General features: G+C 34.1%; 1 protein-coding gene across 1 annotated transcript in view; it reads left to right on the forward strand.

Moving 5' to 3' along the window:
* Positions 1-24,893, forward strand: part of ADGRV1 (adhesion G protein-coupled receptor V1) — a 287,213-nt gene that overhangs the window by 42,942 nt on the left and 219,378 nt on the right. The window contains exons 14-31 of the mRNA XM_036402940.2: positions 3,202-3,234; positions 4,298-4,424; positions 4,517-4,702; positions 5,379-5,559; positions 6,117-6,280; positions 6,938-7,061; positions 7,431-7,697; positions 8,234-8,360; positions 10,516-10,733; positions 11,784-12,527; positions 14,309-14,682; positions 16,663-16,839; positions 18,374-18,554; positions 19,187-19,389; positions 20,024-20,153; positions 21,577-21,657; positions 23,001-23,140; positions 23,554-24,163. Of these exons, the coding sequence (XP_036258833.1) occupies positions 3,202-3,234; positions 4,298-4,424; positions 4,517-4,702; positions 5,379-5,559; positions 6,117-6,280; positions 6,938-7,061; positions 7,431-7,697; positions 8,234-8,360; positions 10,516-10,733; positions 11,784-12,527; positions 14,309-14,682; positions 16,663-16,839; positions 18,374-18,554; positions 19,187-19,389; positions 20,024-20,153; positions 21,577-21,657; positions 23,001-23,140; positions 23,554-24,163 (4,067 nt within the window). The remainder of the gene's footprint in view (positions 1-3,201; positions 3,235-4,297; positions 4,425-4,516; positions 4,703-5,378; positions 5,560-6,116; positions 6,281-6,937; positions 7,062-7,430; positions 7,698-8,233; positions 8,361-10,515; positions 10,734-11,783; positions 12,528-14,308; positions 14,683-16,662; positions 16,840-18,373; positions 18,555-19,186; positions 19,390-20,023; positions 20,154-21,576; positions 21,658-23,000; positions 23,141-23,553; positions 24,164-24,893) is intronic.

Consider the following 24,893-nt stretch of genomic DNA (forward strand, 5'->3'; position numbering starts at 1 on the left):
AGGATGTATTATTTACAACTCAGTGATGTTATGGTAGTTTTATGTTTTAAATGAGCTTCGATTGTACCCATAATAACAAAAGAAACCTTCCAAGCCATTAAAAATAGTATTTTACTTCCTTGCTCTGTGGCCACCATCTGTAGGCCCTGGATATTAAAAATAATTATGAATGCTGTTCACAAAATGGAGGCCAATATATATAATGAAGAATATGCTTACCCAGAAGACAGATGAGCTGTTAAGAAGCAAGATAGTCCTATGCCTGCTGAAGCTTCTTCATATTTTCTTTCTTTAGGACCAGCTTCAGTTTGGATGCCTGCCCATATCTTAATAGGCCTGAATTGAAATAGCCTGAATTGAAACTAAAAATGAATAAAGCCAGAGGTCTGTATCACTACAGACCTAAATCTGATAGTTTTCTTAACTTCTGCACAAGAAGTTTGGCTGTTGGCAGTTGCCATGCCCCCAGTGCAGATACACAGCTATAAATTTGGCAATTGGCACAGCTGAAGGGCCAGGACCAATCATGGGACATGGATTGTGTTTGTTCTCTTAAATGAGTGGAGCTGAGAGTAAAACCTCTGAACTTTAGGTCCTGGGAAAAACAATACACAAATTAATATATTTTTATTTTGGGAAGATTAAAATCCAGGAACAGCTGAGTGTTTAAATAGTTTATGCTCAGAATCTTTTGATCATGACTTCCAAAATTAAGATACCAGAACAGATCCATATATGTGTATGTATGTATCTAATGTGACAGATGTTCAATGAAGCAAAACTGATGTAATGTGGAAAATTTTATAGTTCTAGTGATTTCTGTGATGTGATACTGGCTGAGGTACTTAACACCTTTTTTGCCTCAGTCTTTGACCTCAGAAATACAAATTATTCTCAAGCTAACTGGTCCCCTGAGCTCGTAGAAAAGGTAGAAGAGCAGAATAGATCTCCTGAAATCCAGAAGGAAATAGTTGGTGATTAGCAGAGCTATTTAGGTGATCATAAGTCTATGGGAGTGGAGAGGATCCATCCTAGGGTAATGAGGGAGCTGTTGTAAGGGCTCTCTAAGCTGCTCTCTATCATTTATCATCAGTCATGGCTAACTGAGGAGGTCACAGACAATTGGAGGTTGGCCTATGTGGTGCTTGTTCACAAAGAGGGCTAGAAGGAGGATCTGGGGAACTACAGGCCAGCCTGCCTGACCATGGTGCCTGGCAAGGTTATGGAACTGATCAACTTGAGTGGGGTCATAGGACATCTACAAGATGGCTGGGGCATCAGACCCAGCCAGCATGGGCTTAGGAGGACTAGGTCCTGCCTGATCAATCTGATCTCCTTTTATGATCAGCTGACATGCCTGAGGGATTGGGGCAAAGCTGTGGTTGTTGTCTATCTGGACTTTAACAAAGTTACTGTGTGCCACAGCATTTGCCTTGAAGAGCTGGCAACCTGTGTCTAGGACAGGTGCTTGCTTCTGTGGGTTAAGAACTGGTTGGATGGCCAAGCCCAGAGAGTGGTGGTGAATGGTGCTGCATCTGATTGGCAGCCAGATGCAGCACCAAATCTAATCTAACTAATCAGCTGAATCTGATTAGTTGCTTTCTAACTTCCAAGTTCTTGAAATTTGGTCTGATTTACACTGTGACTGTTAAAAGGTAGTAAGTATTGCCAGTCTTCTAAGTACTTTCAAAGTATACCTGGAGATACTTAAAGTACCTCCTCATGGTACCTCGGGACTGTTTATTTTCAGCTATCCCTTGGATTCTGTTAGAGCTGCCATTGTGCACTACAACATGATACTAGATTCTAGCACTATTACTCAGTTAACAGGCCCTTTTTTGTCTGAGCTGTGTTTAGATTCACGCAATCTGACGTCATGAAGGTGAAATGAAGTCTGACATTGCCCTTTCACTTTTTGATAATTGTGTCTTAACCACTTAAGCTTGTACATCATGTACCAAAAACCCACTTGATATAATAGTTCATTTGTATTCTCTGCTGTGAAATATATTACCAACAGCTTAGTGATATATTAAATTTGAGCATTAAGAGCAATATAATGAAAATTTAACATAAATTTTAGCTCTGGAATTTTCACCTTGACTTTTTAAATAGCATTAATGCCTGATGATTTTGGAAAACTTGCAAACATTTCTTGCATTTCTGAAGGGAAGGAGAATGTCTTCATATATAGTATTTAAAATGTAGCTTCATTTGAAATAATTAAGAAATTTCTATTAAATCAGATCTCCTATTTGAAAGAATAGAGCTGCAAATGTATTTGCTTTATTACTTCAAACTTTTGAGTGAAGTCTTTTGTCTACTGAATTCTGAAGCTGAAATATTTAAACTTCACTTTATAAATGCTTTGTTTATTTGTTGATAGTAAATCCAGGTTTAATATTAACTGTATATTTATTTTAGGTTGAGAAAATAATCTCTGCATACTTTCATAGAATGACATACTTGTTATTGCAGAATAATTTCCTTTCGTCTCAATTAATGTGATAGTTTTGTGATATGTGCTTATATTCCTATTTCTATTTTTTCCTTGTTTTTTTGGGGGGGTGGTGGTTTTCTTCTTTTTTTGTTGGTATTTTACTCTGATAATCTGATTAATCTAAAAAATGGTCAAAAATAAAGTTTGATGTGATTTTCTGCTAGAATAAAAAATAAAGTTTGATGTGATTTTCTGCTAGAATAGTCTTTGATAATGTATGTGTTGTAACTCCCAATGTACTTACCTGTTTTTATCATTACTATGTCAGATTGATGGAATAACACAAAATGGAGGCATGTTGACTGTATTTTTTTTTTTTTTTGCATGAAGTTATAAATGTGGGCTACTGGTGCAGTTGTAAGCAGACACAGGGGTTGGCAGTGAAAGAACTCCTGGAGGAGGGCTGGGTAGGGCATACCATGAATGGGCCTTGACATCCTGAATTGATTATGTGGTCATTTCTCACCAGTGAGGATTGCCCACTTGCTAGCATTTGTCAACATAAAATGCCAAGGAAGGAGGTTCCCACAAAAGGAACATGATGTGTTTGGAAAGGGAAAAGAAAACTTTGTGGTACTCTTGTTTTTATTATTGTCTAAGACTGGTACTATTGAAATTTTTAGGAACTAGTGCTTTCATTCATTCCCCACCCCTTTTCTTTCCCTCTATTCTTCCTTCCTTCTTTCTTTCTCTGTTAACAGGGTAGAGACAGAAAGGTTTGTCGTGTACTTTGGGTAAGTGCAGTGAACTGTGGTTTGTCTTCAATGAATCAATGCTTTGTTTTATAAGTGATTAGTTTGAACAGAATCTGTCAATAACTTCTTTTCCTCTCAGGAATCATGTCTTCTGCATCTCTTCAGACAATGCTTGGTTGTTCTTTGGTTTTTAATTTGATGGCATGGGTTTCTGGCATGAAGCTTTATTTAGGATTTGTGAAGGATGAAAGTTACTAATGCATGACTCAGTGCTTGATACTGCGCTTGATTGCAATATGGATCCATTGTCTTAAACTGCCAGAAATACAATTTGTCCCACCTAAATGCCTGAGTGGACTAGAACTATGCAGTTTTCTGTTGAGCAGTTATCTTTTTTTTTTGAATGAAATAGGTTTAGTTTATGTTAACACAAGTTTTTTGTCTGCTGGCATATTTTTTTTAATATGCAAAAAATATTACATATTACCATTTAAAATAGATATTTCTAGTTTGTTCATTGAAATTTTCCTCCAGAAAACATGGAAGATGAATCTGAATTCATAAACAAACATTTAATAAGCTATATCAAAATCATCAGTCTGAAGGTGCATTCTTTATGCATCTTTCAGCAGTAGTTTTTCTTGCATTTTTAATGGAATGTACTTAAAACAATGTAATTGAAAGTATATATGTGACGAAATGAATGCAAGAAATTCAAGCTCTCTCTGTTTAAGTGATTAGGAATCACTTCTTATGTTTTGATCCAAATAAAAAGTAATACTAAATGTGATTTTAAATTTTTATTATATGATTCTATTTCTTTTTCTTTGTATTGTGTGCATGTGTGACTAAAAAGCCCCAGAACTATAAGCTGTAAAAACTAATCAGAAAGCAAAGTTATCTCAGGAACAAAGGCTGGGTTTTCTGCAAGTGAATGGAACACTCTGATGTCTCTTGCCTAATTTATTATATTCTTTTTAGGTAATTGTTTTCATAATTTATTCATAAAAATAATCAGGATTCTGATGTTCTTCATATAGATATGTATTTACTTACTGAAAGAACCAACACTCAAAAAACCTTGACTTTTTTCCTTTCCCAGGGTCAGTGTGGAAAATCAAATACTGAAATATGGGTTTACTACTTGTGAGATCACTATTTTGGAAAATGATGATCCTGGAGGAGTGTTTGAATTTTCTTCCTCTTCCAGAGGTCCCTACAGTATCAAGGTAGCTATCTGAATAACTTTTCTTAATTGTTATGGAAAAGTAAATCTTAGCAGAATGCAAGTAAAATGCTGGATTTTCTTTTTTTTTTACAGGAAGGGGATTCTGTTGAACTGCAGATTGTCCGCAGCAGAGGGAGCCTTGTCAGGCAGTTTCTGCGATACACTGTAGAACCAAGGGACAATAATGAGTTTTATGGAAGCACAGGAATTCTGGAATTTAAGCCTGGCGAAAGAGAGATCATAATTACTCTTTTGACAAGGATGGATGGGATTCCAGAGGTAGAAATGAAAATTTTCCTTTCTCTAAATTGTGTTCACAGCATAACAGTTTGTCATTTATTAAAATGTAAGAAAATATATCGTAGCAGAATGAGTATGCAATGCTTCTCTATGGAATATATTCCCAGTCTCCAAACCAGGGATGCCTGGATTACTAGAAGGTATCTTTGGCTTTAATAGGCCTCAGTGGATTTTTTTTTTTGTAAATTGAAACTGAATTTCTCATCCATCTGAGCTTTTGGCACCTGTGGCATTCTGTACTATAGAATACCACTATTTAATTGAGGCCTGTACAATCAATCGCTTTCTTTTTGTTCTGTTTTTGGTAAATACCTGCTAACTGAACTCAGTGCTCCCCAGTCTACACTAATATTTGCTGTATAGATGCAAAGATGCAATGCTTATTTTAGTGTTCCATGGTGCATCTCCTGTGAGTGTTTGTTCAAGAAATATTTGAAGTATAAAGTCGCATTATATAAATAATGCAAGCTGACAAATTCTTTTTAAATTACCTTAATGTCAGTGTTTTTAAAATCTTTACTTCCACTGTTACAGATGACAAAGATGTACAAAACCATTGTGCATGTAGAAACTGTGGGTAATTTTCTTTTGTTGAAATTCTTCTCTCTTTCTGCTGAATAAATCTTTTTATTCTGACTGAGTTTCCCTCTTCCAGTTGGATGAGGCATATGCTGTTGTGCTCAGTGGCTACAGTGAAATGTCAGGCAAGCTGGGGAATGCCACAAGGGTAAATATAACCATTTTGAAGAATGATGATCCACATGGTGTCATTCAGTTTCTACCTGATGAACTATCAGTAACAATAAAGGAAAGTAAAGGAGAAATCATCTATGCTGGTAATTCTTTTTCTTAGAGTAACTGCTTTCTCTGCCGTCTGCTCCTGCAAGGCTACTGTTCCCTACTTCACCTTTGTAGGACAATGCCTGACTCAGGAGTTTCCAGGGGGGTACAGTATGATGAGCAGTGGAGATTAGTATGGAGGAGGATGGGCCTTGAAAGCTATTATTAAGGGATCAATCCAGTTAAAATATAGCTTGAGAATATACCAGACAGGAAGGACAGAGAATTTACTTACTTGCAAGGAACACCCTGGTGGTAGTAGTACTGCTTGGTGAGCATGAGGTGCTATGTGAGAGAAGAATGAGCTAAATTTTCATATGTGTCATTTCAATTTATCTATCTCTATTGTACCAATAGAGTTGATACAAGTCTTTACTGCTGTAATGGTCTATTATTATGTGGCTTTTTGTGTAGGGCACTTGCGTATTAGTTTTGCAATTGGACTAACTTATTGTTTCCTTTCCTTTTTCTTTATTTCAGCTTTGCTGACCTTTTTCATTTTGAGTTGTTTTTCTGGAGATGCACACTGACTGTACATGTTTACATTTTACAGCCTCTTACAGACTTGTAAGAAACCAAGGAAACTATGGCAGTGTTAGTGTGTCCTGGATTGTTGACCCAGCATGTACCAATGACATCTATCCAGAACAAGGGACTATATTCTTTGATAATCTGGAGTTTTCAAAAAATATCACAATTTACTCTCTACCAGATGAGGTAATAATATTTAAAAACATACTTAGTAATATGTTTTTGTGTAAATATATGGAGCGAAGAGGAAGTGCTGAAACATTGAAATTTACGAAGTATCTATTTTTTAAGAAACTTGATTTTTTTTGAGAAAAATCAAAATACTTGGATAAAAGTGATTTTACTTAAGTAAATAATAAGAGAATTTGAGACATTGTGCTCATCTGTAAACCAAAAAGTTAGAATCTTTCAGTAGTCATGTGCTTAAATTATAATACTAAGTAAACCACTTGTTTTGATAGCAAGAATCCTAATCTCATATTTTAATGCTGATATATTTGAAGTAAGATAAGAAAGAATGAGAATAATTAGTAATAAAGGAATAAATAAATAAACATAGCTGTAAAAATAAGTTACATCAGCATCAGGAAACTGCAGGATAACTTTTGGATTATCTATATAATAGTAAAGATGAGGGGTTTTATTTGCAAAGATTTTTGACTGATGATTATTTTTGTGTGAGTGTATGAGCTGTCATTTTTCTTCCTTCTTAACACACTTGTGAATCAAGAAATAAACAGCAACATGCTGGAACGCTGTTTTGTTAACCTCCTCAGCTGTTCCTTTTAATTTCTTCATTGTTTCATGTGTAACAAATTAATTTCTTAATACTTTGTCATTCAGGTACCTGAAGAGATGGAAGTATTCATAATCAGATTATTCAATGCCACTGGTGGAGCAAGACTGGGCAATATAACCAGTGCATTTTTACAAATTACAAGGAATGATGATCCCATTTATTTTGCAGGTTAGATATTACTGTTTTTAAATTTTGAATTCATATTCTACCCCATACAGATCTTATCCAAAGACCAGGTTATTGAAAAATCTTAATCCTAGTGGAGCTAGTGTTATACAACATACTTTTTTTGTTTTTGTTGTATTGCATTTGCTTTTTTTTTTTTTACTTAAGAATTTTTTCTCATTTTCTGTCATTATTCTTTTTGATGGCTCTTGGATTCGTTAGGTAGCTAAGGACAACAATATTCTCTTCTACCTGCAAGTTTTTCCCTTTAACTGCACGCGCCTTCTCTTTCCTCTTACGGGGGATTAGGTGAATAAGCTGCATGCAAGAAGCTTAGGCTTGAACTTGAATTTGTTGCTTGTGTCCTTTCAGAACCTCTGACAGTGAGCATTACAGAAGGGAGTGTTGCAAACTTTACAGTCCTAAGGAATGGATCTGCTAATACTGTTGTCGCTGTTCAGTACATTACTGTTAATGGGGATGCAACAGCTGAAGAGGGAGACTTTGTTCCCAGTGAAAAGGAGAGTTTAATTCTGTTCAATGTTGGAGAAAGAGAGCAGACCTTATCTGTGTATATTAATGATGATGACACCCCTGAAACTGATGAAGTATTTTATATCTTCCTTTTGAATTCAACAGGTAAAAGCAATGATTTAATATATATTTAGTAACTCTCCTTTTCTTTTTTCTCTATTTTTTACCAGCTTGTTCTTATCATAAAGCAATGTATAAATGCCAGGCATTATATGAATAAGGTTTGCATCAACATTTCTATAAAAATTCTGTACAGTGTGTTTGGATTTTGATCTTGAATTGTTTAATCAGAAACAAAAATTAAACTGTAAAGCTGAAACTGTCCTGCAAAGATAACTTGAGTTGAAATCTCTTTCCAAATGCTCCAAATGCTCCAAATGCTCCAAATTAGATGGGGTTTTGACTCATCACATTTTTTTTTTCAAATCTACATTCTTGATCCTTGCCTCAGATACTATTTGCAATTTTTTACTCTGATTTGTCTGTTAGTGAATATTTCAAATATTAGTTTGCACTGTTTTATCACTGCTTGTTTCTTTCTTTGCATGAAAGCTGTTGGTGTGAGAAGAAAATACATTCAATTTTAGAGTTAGCTCCATTTCTGATTCCAGTTTTGATAAAATTAATCACCCTCTTTTTAGGGGATACTGTTATCTTTAATGCTGGAGTGGCTACAGTTATTATCAAAGCAAATGATGATCCTAATGGAATTTTCTCCTTAGAACCTCTAGAGAAGCCAGTGGAAGAAGGAAAAAGTAATTTTTTTTTGTGAGTAACTTTTAAATAATATTGTTGCCCCTTTTTGGAATACATGTATGTATATCTTGATGTGTGTGTTATTTTATGGATAGTACTTTGATCTAGTCTTATTTTTTTCATTGCTAAAATTTATTAGAAAAATAGCTTCACCAAATTTTGGATTAAATTATTTGCAGACATATTGAGGATCAACAAAACATCGAACATCAACTCTTATATTATCAAGTAGACTGTGCATATTAAAATGAGTACAGAATTCCTGTTAAAATATAAACAAGTATGATTGCAGCACAGGGGGCTTTTTTATATCACAAATAAAATTACAGCAAAGGGGGTTTTGTTATACTTTCATGAGAGTGTGTATTCAGAAGCATCAAAATGAATGAGCCAAATATAATCTGGACCAATAGAGAAGTAAAAATATCTTTTCAAAATACAGCTAAATACAGCTATGTGGTTGTTAATTTCTTTTTGCATCCCCCTTTGAAATATTACCCTACAAAAAACCTATTTTACTGTATTCTTTCTGTTATTTGTTTTTCTTCTATCTGTAAATTGCAGATAGGAGCTATTCTCAAAGTCCACATGTGCCTTTCTTCTAGGCTGAATATATTTTTCCCTAGTCTGGCCTGTAGCTGCTAGGATGTATTCAGGAAAGGGAAAGATTAAGAAATTAAGTTTCATGTCATCTGACCTTTTTATGTTCTTAAAGTGAGAATGTGGTTATAAATTGACAAAAATACCGATTTTCAATGAGAAAATTTTAGACAGGGTATAAAGAAACAAAGGTTCACAATAAATCTGATAGGGTGCGCAGTTTAAGAAGAGGCTTTATCACAATTGTTTAATTATCTTTTATATATTTTTATTTGATTTGATTGTTTGTTTAAGGCCTTGAAATAGATGCCTATGACTGTGAGTTAAATTTTTTTGTGTGTGTTGCACATCTAAAACATTTAAATCTTTGTTAAAAGAGTATATGAAATATATATTCTCTGGTTGGTTTTGTTATGCTGCCCCTTAGAGATTTTTTAGTCCTTAATAATTTTTATTTTTAAATCGATGGTGTGAAGGGTGATGATTTGAACTAAACACATTTGTATACAGGTGCTTTATAGAAGCACATAATTCCAAGGTTACCAACATCTTACCTTGCTTAGTCCTTATTGATAAAATATATTTACTAGGAGACTGTCTCTTCCATACCCCCAAAAGGATTTGACTTTTGTTTAGTACTTAAGAAAAGGGTCAGACTAGTTTATAAACCAATCAGTGAGAATACCTGTGGCAACACTGAGCTTTTAAGAGAGTAACTGGAGTTACTGCAACAGTGCTGCAGTGCTACACCACAGGAATAGAATGCCTGCTTAATAACAACAAAAGAAAACTTTGGAAGGAGTAAAAACCTATTGTGTTTCTGTTCCTAGACTACCTTACTGAATTGATTTTTCAGACTTGTACAATAATGCTTTGCTTTTTTTTGCTTTTTGCAAAACAGAAATGCTCTTTTTATATGCAAACATTTTTTGTTAATAAAGGAACTTCTTTATGTTCAGTTCAGTTCTTCAGTTTTTACTTATAATACCTTTTGGATATTAGTGAAATTATGTTACCAGATAGCTATGCAAACAAATAAAAGCTTTTTTTTATATTTATTCAATTCTTAATATGGAATAATCAAGTTCATGAAGGACCTACTATATAACTGAAATTAAATAACAATACAAAAAAGGTTAAGGCACCTTAATGGTTAAAGGAAAAAAATACTTGTAGGTAAATGCCTTCTCTTTCTTCTCTAAGAGTGGCCAATTAACACAATTTTTAATGTTAATTTGCTGAATTATAGATTAATTTTTTTATTAAAAAATAGAAGTGCAAGAGGAACTGATGTTCATCTAAACAGTGCTATTTTGCATGTACCTTCATTGATTACTTTCTTTCTAAGACATCTGTGGTATACCTTGATGAAGAGTTATATTGTGAAATTGCAGGCCCTCTAAGAGGATTGTTTTATTGTTCATGGTTCTGTTTGTCATTTTTGCTTATTTAGGACAATGCATACTATATTCCACAGTAAGAATGATTAGTCTATGTTTTCCATTCTTAATGGAGAATGCTGATGCATACCTGCCAGGACATTGACTCTTTCTGTTTCTCTGAATAGGATTTTGAGACATAGAGGACACTTTGGGAATGTCTCATTAACCTGGCAGCTGTTTCATAATGACTCTGCACTGAAGCCAGGAGAAGAGTTCAATGAAACATATGGGACGGTGTACTTCATGGATGGTGAAGGATCAAAGCAGATAGTGCTCCATGCTGTTTCAGATAAAATTCCTGAATTCAATGAATTTTACATTTTAAAATTGGTGAACATTTCAGGTACTCTCATCCATATTCCTTTCCTATCTGGTAGAAAATTATTATATTTAATCAATTAAAAAGAAAACAATCCTGCAAAGAGCTTTGCCTTGATGCCTATGTCATCCTAAACTTTTCTGATGACATTTTAGGTTTCGTTTTTCATTTTTTCTTTAATTTAGATATATGAACACAGTTTTGGAAGCAGACCTTTAAAAAGGATGCCTTTTAGTGATTTCAGAGGTGTAGAGGCTTTGTGTAGAGCTGACAAAATGAAGGTATAAAAGGTTATGCGTATCTACTATAATGGAGATTGGCTGGTTTGTTTGCTTTTTTCTAGAAATTTCTCTAAAATACAAATAGTTACCACTTCATATCACTTAAATTACAACCGCTACAGGCCTGCTACTGAGCAGAGTTCCAAATCTGCTGGACTCCTTCCACCTCAGTACTATTTATGGTCTTCTGTGCCGAGATACAACTGAAAATATATTGACATTTCTGTAAGTGAAGTCCGTATGCATGTACAGAAGATTTCCTACTTAGTGGTGCATGGAGGCTCTACAGTCATACCATGATCTTCTTACTGTGGAGAAGTAGGTGGCTAATGGCAGGACTTAGGAGTAGTTTAACACACAACTAGTTACCGATTTTGCAGGATAATCTCTGTTTATTTGGAGGCAATGAACCAAATGTTGTCATTTCATATTTGTGTAAATCTTGGAGTACAATGAGAAATGAATTTGACCCCATGTGTTTCAAATGAAACAAAAGCAACCTATCTCATTACTAATTCAGGACATCTGAGCTAATCTTGTTTTAACTGAAAGACATTTATATTCTGCAATTGAAAAATAACATGGCTTGTTTTCTGTGAAAATGTTCTCGATAGTGTTTTAAAACCAATACAGTTAATTTATCTTAATCCTAAATTTGGAGAATTTTTTAAGAGTTCAGAGACACTTTAAAGAAGATTTAGGCCTATTTAAAAGGTATTTTGTTTAAACATTTTAAAATACTTAGTAACTTTTTTCAGACCAGTAACTTTTACTCTTAATTTCCATTATATAGGTGGGTCTCCTGGTCCTGGTGGGCAGTTGTCTGACACAAGCCTTGCTGTAACTGTGATGATCCCTTTCAATGATGACCCTTTTGGAGTCTTCGTTATAGATCCAGAGAGTCAGGACAGAGAGATAGTAGAAGATGTTCTTTCTGAAGATGATCTTTCCTATATTACAGACTTCACCATCTGGAGACATCAAGGCACTTTTGGTGCTGTCCGTTTAGGTTGGGAAATACTGTCCAGTACGTTTCAAGCTGGATTACCATCAATGGTGGACTTCTTGTTGCTGGGATCATTTCCAAGTACAGTGCAATCTCAGCCGCACATGAGACGCCATCAGAGTGGAACAGATGCTTTGTATTTCAGTGGAAAAAAGGATGCATTTGGAATTATTGGTCTGGAATACCCATATGATGGAAATACTGCAGTAACTAATTTTACATTTTCAGCATGGCTAATTCCTAATGTCAATACTGATGGTTATATCGTTGAAAAGGATGATGGCAATGGGACCTTATATTATGGCGTGAAAATCCAAACAAATTATTCTCATGTCTCTGTAGTGCTTCATTATACAGCATTAGGATCCTATATGACATACATAGCCAAAGCAACAGTCCTGAAATATCTTGATGAAAGTACTTGGGTTCACATTCTGATTACTTTGGATGAAAGTATAATTGAATTTTACATGGATGGAATTCCAGTTCTAGGAGGAGTTAAGAGCCTTAAAGGAGAAGCAATTGCTGATGGTGAGGCAATAGGTTGTATTATTTTTCTTCATATGTAAAGTTCTGCAAAATATGGAAGAGTCTAGCTCCTTGAAAGATGTATGCAAGATTCAGAAATTATTATATCTGATTAGTTAAAAGCAATTCATAGAAAATTCTAGGGATTTTCAAAAACCATAAAAATGCAAGTAAGAGCTGGGAAATTTTCAAAAAACATCAGAACTGTAAAGGAGCTTGAATGTCAATAATTTAAAAATAATAGTTAATAATTATATTTCCACATGTAGGCTTATAGATATTTAGCTATACATATAGTTATATATATTTACAGTTAAGATTTTGATTAGATTTACAGTATTGTGGCTAAGAAAGAATTTTTTCTCTTGATTTCTGAAGCAAAATACAATAATATTTTTGATTCTAGTTGTGTATTATATTACAGCTAAACCTCGACTTTTTTAAGCAATGGATTTTTCAGGGTTTAGATTTACTTATGCATGTATTTACATGATATATGAAAATTTTGCCCATCTGTTCAATGATGTTCCAAATAACATTAGCATATGTACTTCACTTCCTCTAACTTGATATTCCCAGATGTGACTTAGTCATACATAACCGTTATGGACTTTTGCACTCAACTAGCATAGCAATGAGCATCATAATAATTCCTTTACCAAGTCAGGTATTGTATGGTAGGGATATGTTTATGTTTACTCTTTCTTTTGCATTTCCTCACTCTTCCATGTGCTTCTTTTTCATAGTAGTAATCTCCTTCTTTTCCTTTCTTTCTCTCCCCATCAGTTTCACAGGTTTTCTTTCATGGGGATAGGCAGTGTGTGATTATCAAATTCTTGAGTACAGGCTCCTCTGTAATCAAAGAAGGAAAATTTAATAACATGCAGTGATGTTAAATGCATATACATCTACATGAATATATGTGCACAAACATAAAGCTCTGTCTGGATATACTAGAAATATATGCTGAGGTTTTTAATCTCTCACCATTTAATGTTAGATACAGTGGGTGCTGTAGCCTGGCTTTTTTCACCATCCTCTGCTTTGTGTCTTGGGACCATTAGCAGTTGTGGTTGCTTGTTTCTAGAAGTGACACTCAGTGGCACATTTCCTTCCAAAATCAAAAACCAGCTGAAGAGATATGTTCTCTATGTTTTAGAGTGATAGGAGTATGAGCTATCAGCTTAGTTTATTTGTGAAAAAGAGAACTGTCATCCTCTGATTTGCTGAATAGAATAATTTTCGGGAGAGAAAGAAATGTTAAAGCGGTTGTAAAAAGTGCTTGGAACTGGGTCTACATTTCTTAAGCCTCTCTTCCAGTGCATAAGGGTATAAGCATGTCCTGTGTAGTTAATGCTCTGATTATCAGAATGGATTCTGTGTCCTAGCAGAGGACACATTAAATATAGAAAGATAAAATAGGTAAAGCAAGTGTTCGGAAAAACAAAATTGAGATGGGCTGCAGCAGGCTGTGAAATTTTTTAATGGAAAGAGAGACGTTTCTAAGATTCATTAAGATAAGGGATGATGACAATGTGCAGATAGAATTAGTAGGATGAAAAACATGAACCATCTAGGAAGCATCTAGGAAGGAATTATTTGATCTGAAATGTTCTACCTTTAACACTGAGACGAGGCTTCAGGAGCCTCCCAGTCTACATTTCAAGATAATTGTGATTATTAACCCAGGGACAATCAACAATTTAGCACAGATTATTAAATAATTACATATATTAGTTATTTTGAACCCAATAACATTAGAAAAATTCTAATTTTCTTCTCAGGTCCAGGAATAGTGAGAATTGGAGCAGGAATCAATGGCAACAGCAGGTACACAGGTTTAATGCAGGATGTAAGGCTTTATGAGAGAAAACTGACACAAGAAGAGATCTATGAACTCCATGCTACTCCTGCAAAGAGTGATGTACACCCTGTCTCTGGGTATTTGGAGTATCGGCAAGGAGAAACCAATAAATCATTCATTGTGTCTGCAAAGGATGACAAAGAGGAAGAAGGAGAGGAGTTATTCATCCTAAAGCTCATTTCTGTGTGTGGTGGAGCTCGAATTTCAGAAGAAAACACAACAGCAAGATTAAGAATACAGAAAAGTGATAATGCTAATGGTTTATTTGGCTTCACTGGACCATGTATTCCTGAGGTAAGATGCTCATAAGGAAAGCTACAGGAGATCAAACTAATGGCAAGGCTAACTAATCTTTGAAGGGCCTTGATTCTACATTTTTAGTTTCTGTAGTCAAGCAAAGTTTTCTAGAGTTTGGAATTGTGTAAGTTCTGTTCATGCAGCCTCAGTCACTCTAGCATTTCCGATATTACTTTTTTTTAATCCTCTCCAAATTATTTTTATTAAGAAAATGTATCTTATTATACAAACTGAAAACTAAGGCTTAAAATTTCGTAGAACAGTTTTTTTCCTCTACTTCTGTAACTTCTGAGACTGTAACCTGATGTGATCTTGGAGGGAGTTCATTTTCTTCTTAGTATCTGGTACAGTTCTGTGTTTTGGATTCAGGATGAGAATAATGTTGATATCACAAGGATGGTTTGGCTGTTGCTAAATACGGCTTCACCTGAGTTGAAGACTTCTGTGTCATGCTCAGCTAGTGAGGAGCTTCACAAAAAGATGGGAGGGAGCATGTTCAGGACAGCTGACCTGAATTGGCCAAAAGAACATTCCATATTACAGAATGTCATGTCCAGCATATAAACTGGGGGAGTTACCTGGAATGCAGTTGGTCATTGTTTGGAAATGGACTGGGTTTTGGTCAGCATGTGGTGAGCGATTGTGCTGTGCAGGAATTGTTTCTCCTGAGTTCTGTTCCAGTCTCTTCCTCCCTTAAATTAAATCATCATCAGTTTCATCATCATATTTGATATGAATTCACTTAATATTGGCTGGAAGCTACTTTTTTAAAACATTAAATATGGAGGTGACCATGACCATCATATATGCAGTATATAAACTTGAATCTTTTTTTGAGGGGAGTGAAATAATAGTAATTAATTTTTTAGTTTTTTAATCATTATGAGGGAGAAGACATGACACCCATTTCTATTGTTATTAGATTATTTTGGGAAAAAAATTCATAATGCTTTCAAATTTGGGAGCTCTTATGACCTCTTAAGTTCATCCTTTCTATCTGAAGTCCTTATGATGTGTTTGAAGGCAACCGTCTTGCCTGACTGATGATAGTATTCAGTTCGGTTCAGTTTGTTTTCCAGGTGCCTACTATATGCTACCATAATGGATTCCTTCAGTTTCCAATGCCACTGATAATTCTGTGATGTCACAGATCAGCAATCAACCGTGACACAAAATTAAAAATTTATGTGGCATGTTAATTGTTTAGCCTTTATCTTATAGCATTGTTTATCAGTAGTTTAATTTCCTTATGTCTGTATCTGTCCATTGAGCAGCTGAAGGCATATTCAGTATTTGCACTGTGCTATACAGCAGCTCTGAAATTTACCTAATGCTTAAGATAGCTTTATTCATTCTGATAACTTTCAACTAAAATGATTTTCTATTTTAGTTTGATGATCATAAATTTTTTAATACACTTCGCCAGTATCAATACCTGATTTGTTCCAAATATGTGAAATTTTTGCTGCTAAGGGCATGTACTTTATGAAGACAGAATTGCAAAGAGTACTGTAGCACAAAAAGTTATTCAGTTTTTTCCTGAATCATAATAGTATAGTTTAATTTAAATGTATCTATTTTTTTCCATAGTGGTTTTAGTGAGGGAAAGGAGGAATCCAAATATTTCTTTAAATTAAAATTAAAATAGCTGACATTAATATAAAACAGTATAGTCTTTTGCTTTTGATATACACATTTCAAACATTGATTCTGTTTTTGTGTCCAAAAGAAACAACAGGGTACAGTTACTGGCTGACCTCAGGGAGATGCTAGAAGCTATTGCAATTTCCATTAAGATTGTTCTGACCACCATCAACATCAGTTTCAGCTTCCTGTCACTCCAGAAGTGCTGCAAGTAACATGACAGCATAAAGAATTCTGAACATTTGAATAGCATTAGAAAATTCAAACTTTTATATTTGTTCCTTTGATTTACTTTGATCATAACAAATATGTCAATTTCTTGCTTTCTTCCAGGCTGCTGATGAGGGTTCCACTATATCCTGTGTTGTGGAGCGAACAAGGGGCGCCCTAGACTATGTGTATATAAATTACATTATCTCACAGGTTGATTCCAGGGGCATTAATTACTCCCTTAGCGATTTTTCTAACAGCAGCGGCACTATCACATTCCTTCCTTGGCAGAGATCAGAGGTAAACCCTACCTTCCTATTAAATATTAATTCTGTCCTTTGCAAACCTGCTGGAAAACACCTTCTGAGGATGCTTGACAGGTTTTCATACTAAAGAGTCTTTTCTTCACATGGCTTTTTTTACATTTTACAGGATTTTTTCGTCTTTGACATCTAACAAGTGATAGGATAAATGCCTATATATCTGTGTGCATCTCACTTCAGACATTACTGTGCATGCATGAATGCTTAAATGCAAATAATTGCACATAAAATATGTTTATATATATGTATATATTAGATATATGTATACCCATATATATATATTTCAAGTATAGGTGGTTCTGGGTTGAATAGTGGAGCCAGTGACTTCTGAAATTGGAATATAATCAGATTTTGCATCTGAGTTGTGGAGATCAGTTTTATCTTCACAACAATTAAATAGACAGCAGTCAAATTCACAGCTGTAATCAAATGTCTTGCAACTGTTAGAATGTTAGCCATATTCTGTCTCTTTTGAATAATCTATTTCTGTGAATTTGATCCCAACCCACAGCATGGGAATTTCACATTTATTTGAAAAAGAGGTGTGGGACCGCAATACCGTAGGAAGTTCATACGTGTTTTTTATTGGTGTTTGTTAAATAGAAAGGGTGGATTGATAGTAGAAAATACTTTCTTTAATTTTCCTTCTGTCATTCTGTTGAAGTCAGTAGGGACTGAGTGAAACCTACTGACATAATTTGAAATGATCCCAGTGACTCAGAGCTGTAGATTTGGTCCCAGTTAAACAATGTAACTGATTACAGCTTGGCAAAAACTTGTGATTTTGGAAAATATGCTCCTGGCAGTTCATTAGCTTTAATTCTCTACTGAAATGTATTACTGAATTACATACAGTCATTTAAAGTTAAATTTGCCAAACTTTTCCAGTCTGGCAGCATGGATGAGGCCTGACTTCATAAAGAAGTAGAAAAGACCTGGTGAGCCCTCTTGCTCCATTGCTATGTGGTCCAATATATGGTCTACATATAGAGAACCTAATGGTTATGGCCCTAAGACTGGGAGCAGTTGCTCATCAGGTGAAAAATCTTAAAGAGAATTTCCATTGACATTTTTAAACTACTCATTCCCATGGCTCTACAACAGCTTCCTAAATTTTTTCTCCTATATATTTGTCAAATCACAATATATAGGAAGCTGGAATCATCTGAGATTAATATTATAGCTTATGCAGAGCAGATTATGTTACATGGTAGGATGATCTGTAACCTCAAGTGTCAGGTGGCATTAAAAGCTCACTTCACTTGCTCTCTAAATTAGATTAATTGCTGTAAAGTCTCTGACGGCTTGGTAAAGATGTTTTTGGAGTTGGAATTCTAAACTTATCATAAGGTTAAATAATTTGGAGGGCAATAGTGTCCTCTACATTTCTTTCTGAACTCAGAGCAGATACAGCTGATTGACTAAAAATTTAATTGTTTAAAAGGGTCATAAAAATCTTAAGGGATGTATGTTACATACTTTGATTTCTCCATTATTTTGTCCTTCTCTAGGTCTTAAATTTGCATGTTATTGATGATGACATTCCGGAGCTAAATGAATATTTCCGTGTGACATTGGTTTCTGCGGTGTCTGGAGATGGAAAACGAGGTTCAACTCCTACCAGTGGAGCAAGTATAGATCCAGAAAAGGAAACTACTGATATCAGCATTAAAGCCAGTGACCATCCATATGGTAACAATGTTGAAGATGATACAGTCTTATTGCAGATTTATATATACTTCTAGCTCAAGAGGTAAAAAATTTGCCTAGCCTAGATAGATGAGGAAGCAATGTCAAGTAATGCACTTTATCTAACTTGAGATTAATTCATAATTTTTATACAAGAATGAAAGTCAAATTACTTACTCTTGAAAATACTACAAAAAAGGAATTAAAGCTGCCCCAACAAAACATGGGATCATCCCCATTTGCAAGAAAACCACATTGCATATTGTTAATTTTATGGTCATTTTTGTGAAATGAGAATTTGTGAAATGAGGATTTGTAACAGAGGGAGACATTTAAACATGCCTATTGTTATACCAATAAGTACCCAATATTATGACATTTGAGTTCTTTTGGGAAGCATTGAATTCATTCTTGGGAAATGTTTTTTTTAAGACTAACATGAATATCAGCGAGAGTGAGAATGGTACATAGTACATTCCTGGAAATAGCATGATTGAATCCTAAAGGCATCTTAATATGTTTAAAATTTCATAAACATTAAATATAGATATTAGAAATATTTCTGGTTAAATTTTTATTATTATAATTTGAATTTTATATGAGAAACCATGTAAATTATAATTTTTGTCTTTCAGGTCTACTGCAGTTCTCAGTGGGGCCACCTCCTCAGCCCGGTGATGACATGATTGTGCCAGCCTCTGCTGTGCCCCATATCACTGTTAAAGAAGAAGTTGGACACGTCAGATTATTGGTAGTTCGTGCACAAGGGCTTCTTGGAACAGTTCTTATGGAATACAGGACAATGCCACTTACAGCTTTCAGTCCTAAAGATTATCAGGTATGGCCATTGCAAAGGTGTGTAATTATTTTAGAATTTAATTAAAGCTATTTGTCCTGGAAATAGCCATCAGTTTGAATATTTTAGCTCTGCTGTGATTCTTTTCACAGAAACAGTTTGTTTTATTATGGTGTTGTGATAGATGCATAATACTATAAAAAAAAAACCCATAGTGTCCATTTTGCCTCCTTTCTGTGCAGCACGTTGTGTTTCCTAAGAAAAGCTCCTGGGTTGGATTTTTATATCCTTAAGAAAATTGTGAGTTCAGGAAGAATGGATATTTCCTATTGTTTCTAAGTATATCAGACTTTATATGACCATACAAGTGCATATGCAGGTGAAGATAATATTAGTCCTTACTAGGACTTGTACATATTCAACAACATAGCTTATAAGTACATTTTCTTCTCTGACTGCTCTTTGTGCAGAAAAATGTAGATAAATGAAGATGCTTATAATTCAGTGAATTTAGATTGGTATTTCTTATAAGAACGTCTCAGCAGATTTTTTAAAGTTAAAGTGAAGAAAAGTAGATGTTTTGATAAAGAGAAAAAGAATTGAGGTTTTATTTCTTTTTTCATTTGGATGAAAACACTAAACTTGAACAAAACTCTGATGACCTGTCCTATTTCAGGCTGTTTGGGGCTCAATGGAATTTCAGCCTGGAGAAAGATACAAGTACATTACTGTTAACATCACGGACAATTCCATTCCTGAACTAGAAAAAACGTTTAAAGTGGAGCTGTTGAACTCAGAGGGAGGAGGTAAGGCACATATATCAACCCACTGGTTGTATTTTTGTGATCTTTATTTATCCCTTAAAATCTAACCTTGTGAACTATTTCCACATTATTTCTAAACACACACCCTCCAGAAAGCAGTGATTTTTTTCCGAAAAAACTGTCCTTCATATGTTTTGTTGATCACTGCTGTAAACAATCAGATCTCAAAAGTATATTACTGCCATACATTCAAAGGCAATTGCTGCTTTTAAAATTACATAATTCCATAGATGATAGAAGGAAATAAAGTAATGTAAAAATTTTTTCTTTTTTTTTTTTTCAAGTTTTCAGTATTTAAGGTTTAACAGCCAAAGGTGTGCTTTTTATCTACCACTTAAATGAAACTGGAGAAATTGCAATAAACTGGCTTATAGCTTATTCAAATAGATTATAGCCTTAGAAGATTGTGGGTTTTGAGATGCCTGCAGAATTTAGCTGAGTTGGAGAACTAGCTAGAAGCTAGTGTAAATCTTGCTGTGAGACATTAGTCTTAGAACTGTTGGAAAGCATCAGTGCTCCTGCCATGTAAAATCAATTTTGCTTTACAGAATTTTTTGATTTACAGAATAAATTTCCATTGCAAAAAGTTTTTAAGGGACATTCCTCCTGGTTGGAGGAAAAGAAATAATTCAAAATATTGAGAGCCATAAAGTGTCTTTTTAACTGACATTTTTCTAATCAATTCAGAATTTCAAGTGTGATGCCTTCTAGAAAGTTAGATCATATTAACATGAATGTCTGTGCCGCAATGTGGCATGATGGTGTTATGCTAAGATTCTTTTGATAAAGTTTGAGTTTTCATGCCTGTGGAATTTTTGGTCAAGTAGTTGTTTCAGTTAAGCAAACTTTTCTCTTTAACTTTTTTTGGTTAGAAAACTTGAGCTAACTTTGGTAATTTACTAGATGCAGATACTTCCTCAGCATAATCTTTTGGAGCTTTCCAACACCACTGCAAGCACAAAACTTAGAATAAAGGCTCCATCAGTTAAAGCTGCCAAATTTTTTCGACTTTCTGGCACAAGTTTTTGATTTGTGAGAAAATATTAGAGTAAGAGGATTTCATAGGGTTGAGCCACTTCTTCCCTCTCCTCCCTGCCCCATTTCTAATTTCTCCAATAGGCTTGAGAAAGAGGGAACACAGAAAGAAAGGAAAAAAAAAGATAAAGTTACATGTGTTTTCCTTCCTTCTGACTTCCTTTTATGATTCCAGTGCAATAAATTAAACAAGAGGTAGCATATTCAATATTTTTTCTGGCTGTTAAGAGAAATTCATTTTGAAAATTGACACTTTCCTAAAATACACCTGTCTTTTTGTGTTATCCAGAAATGTGTAAATTACTTTCTGCTTTCCCTTTATTTATAAATGTATATATGTGTATGTATCTGTATGTCTGTCATCTTAAAGTTTCTGAGCTCTTTAGAAATGATGGAAGTGGTAGTGGTGATGGGAACATGGATTTCTTCTTTTCAACTGTCCCTCAACATGGTAAGCTTTTTTGATTAATCCTGTATTTTATTTTTAAGTGTAATAGATGTCATAAATTATTATGCTTGGTGCAACTTCCTTTACATGCAGTTAGAGATTATTAATTTAGATTTAACTTAAAATTTTACAAAAAAAATTCTTTTCCATTTTAACTTAGGTGTAATTTCATTAGTAGTCAGTGTTTAATGTAAAGCAGAGTACAACAGGCTCATATATAATCAAAACTATATTGTTGTAAAACACAATATAGCAATTTCAGAATTAAAGCTTATAAAATTATCTTTGTCTGAGCATTGTCAAATTTTCCTGGGAGGAAAAGCAAAGGTACTTTTAAAATTGAAGGCAATTTTAGAACTACCTTTGATAATATATGATATAATATTCTATGTATAATTTACCCTTCATGGCAAAAATACTCTTAAAATAAAGTAAGTTGTGGTAGATTTTTTAATGAAATAATTTCATCTTTTTCCTCTTTCCTTTCTTCATGTTTCTATTTATGTCATGATATAGGGAAAACAATGATAATTAATATTGATTAAAAAATACCAAATGAAGAAATAACATAGGATATATAGGAAAACCCTATGCATATAGGACTTCAAATGGAAACCTGAAAAATGTAAAAATGTTATATGAGCACCCAAATGCCAGTAGAGTAATATTTTTTCTTTTTTTTTTTTTTCTTCTTTCTTATCTTTTCTTTTTTTTTCTTTTTTTTCTTTTCTTTTTCTTTTTTCTTTTTTTTTTTTTTTTGGTTTCCTTTTCCTTCTTTTTTCTTTTTTCTTTTTTCTTTTTTTTTGACATTCTGTTTCCCTTTTACTTGTTTCCAGGAATAGTTTCCTTTAGTGCGAGACTCTTTTTTTCTCTCTGAGCAGTAAGTTATGTCAACCATGACAATATCTTTAGAAGTAGGATTTACTTTACTTGGTGGGGTTTTTTTGGTCATAGTTTTTTTTCATTTCAGCTTATGTCAGGATGAGATCTGCATTCATCTTGTCTTTCCTCTTATACTGTGGTTTATAGTATAACTCCTCACTGTCCTAAATACTACTCCATTTTCATTCATTAAACCTGTAATTTTATTTTCATTCCTCCCTTAAAATAATACTTTTTTATTGCATAGTTCTTCAGAAGGACTGAGAGGACTGCCTTACTGAAAGTCAGCTCCTTTTACGTACAGGGGATTATCATGTGTTTTAAAAAGAAAAAAACAAAGATAAACAGCACAAATACTTCATACTCTCTTTTGTATTTTTGTAGCATATTTCTTCAGCTGCTTTATTTCATGTAGGAAAACATAAGAGATAAAAATAACCCTTTTTGGAACTTTCATTTAACAGCTAGCTTGGGAATTGCATCCCACATCCTCGTGACTATTGAGGCTTCTGATGATGCTCATGGTGTGTTTGAGTTCAGTGCTGAGTCCATTTCAGTGAATGGAACTGAGCCTGAAGATGGAGATAGCAATGTTGTGCTGCAGGTTAGAAAGCTTTGAGTCTCATATTGCTGCATTGTACTCTTCTGTCTGTTCTTACTGGTGTTCTCTGATATTTTTGTCATTAGTCTGTGGGGTTTAGAACAACTTTGTCATGAATATTTGTTTTTCCAGTCATGCAGTGTTTGCTAATGTATATTATTCAGCTTGAAACTAAAATAATAATAATATCCAAAAACTTAAAATCTTCTACTTACTTAGAATCAAGGGACTACTGTCTTAAAATAAGTGTTGATAATACAAGTTCTCCAGAGCTGAGATAATAAAAATGACATGCTTTTAAAACACAGACATATCTTTAATTCATCATGCTATTGTGTTTGCTTAATTACATTTCACACTTCTGTGTTTCTTTCTCATAGAACAAAAATATCTGCATCTTTATATGTTTTTCTTAGGTTGTGAGAAGTCATGGGACCTTATCTCAGGTGACATTGCATTGGATCATAATCTGCGATCTCACCAATGATCTGGTCTCTACGTATGGGAATGTAACATTTGATGTTGGCCAAGTGAGAGCAAATATTACATTACAGGTTTCTCCTGATGATGTTCCTGAATTGGATAAGATGTTTTCAGTCTTGATCATCAATGTGTCCCTTGGTCGTCTTGGATATCATACTAATGCAACAGTAACTATTTTAGCAAACGATGATCCATATGGAGTCTTCATCTTTTCTGAGCAAAACAGACCAATAAAAATTGAGGAAGAAACAAAAAATGTCTCTCTGACAGTTGTAAGATGCGGTGGTCTCCTTGGTACAGTAATGGTGAAATACAGAACTATTGGTGATGAAGAAAAATTGCCTTTTCTTCCACCTGATGTTGTCAGAGCAATAGAGGGAAAAGACTATATACCCGTTACAGGTTATGTGATCTTTGCAACCAATGAAAGTGAGGCCACAATATCCTTGCCTATTTTGGATGATGATGATCCTGAGAGATCAGAATCTGTTTTTGTGGAGCTAAGCAGTGTTGTTTTGATCAAGAAAGTTCAGGATCGGCCAAGTAAGTGTCTTACATAAAACCTACAATTTAACTATGAAGGTCAGTATTTATATATAACAGGAAAAACTGCAGCAAGACAAATGAACTCCAATGAACGTCTGCCAAACTGTATACTTAAGATATCTCTTAGTTACCTGACTTGTGCCTGTTGACTTTTATTTCCTTTGGCACACTATTTTATTGAAAAAGTATGAGTATTTCTTTATCCGTTTTGCATTTCTTATGCAAAGTGTTTCAGGCTAAATATGTTAAGATATTTGTTTATGTACTAATACATGTTTATTTAGCATTGTTTCTGGAAGTTCAGCAGTAGGAAATAGCTAAGCTAGTTTTTTAAATTAAACTACAAAAAAGTCTTATTTAAAAAAAGTGACGTGTTCCTTTCTTAGTGTTGACAATGTTTACTTAGTTTCTCATTCAGATAAATTTGGGTCATTACAGCCTGAGTGTGCTTACAGCCATTTGCGCTTCAGAGCTTCTTGGCATGTCTAATTGCTGCCCTTGCTCACAGATTAATAATCAATATAATATAATATATAATATATAATCAATAATATATAATATATAATATATAATATAATCAATATAATTAAACATAATTCCACTTGGAGTTAAAATCTTACTTATATTTCATCATATCAAAAGTAAAACTGAAATTATTGTGAACTGTATTGATCTTATTATTAGTCTTATGGTTAAATAATTAAATAAATTCACAGTACTTCATCTT

The sequence above is a fragment of the Molothrus ater genome, chromosome Z, assembly GCF_012460135.2.
Source record: "Molothrus ater isolate BHLD 08-10-18 breed brown headed cowbird chromosome Z, BPBGC_Mater_1.1, whole genome shotgun sequence".
NCBI classification, from domain to species: Eukaryota; Metazoa; Chordata; class Aves; order Passeriformes; family Icteridae; genus Molothrus; species Molothrus ater.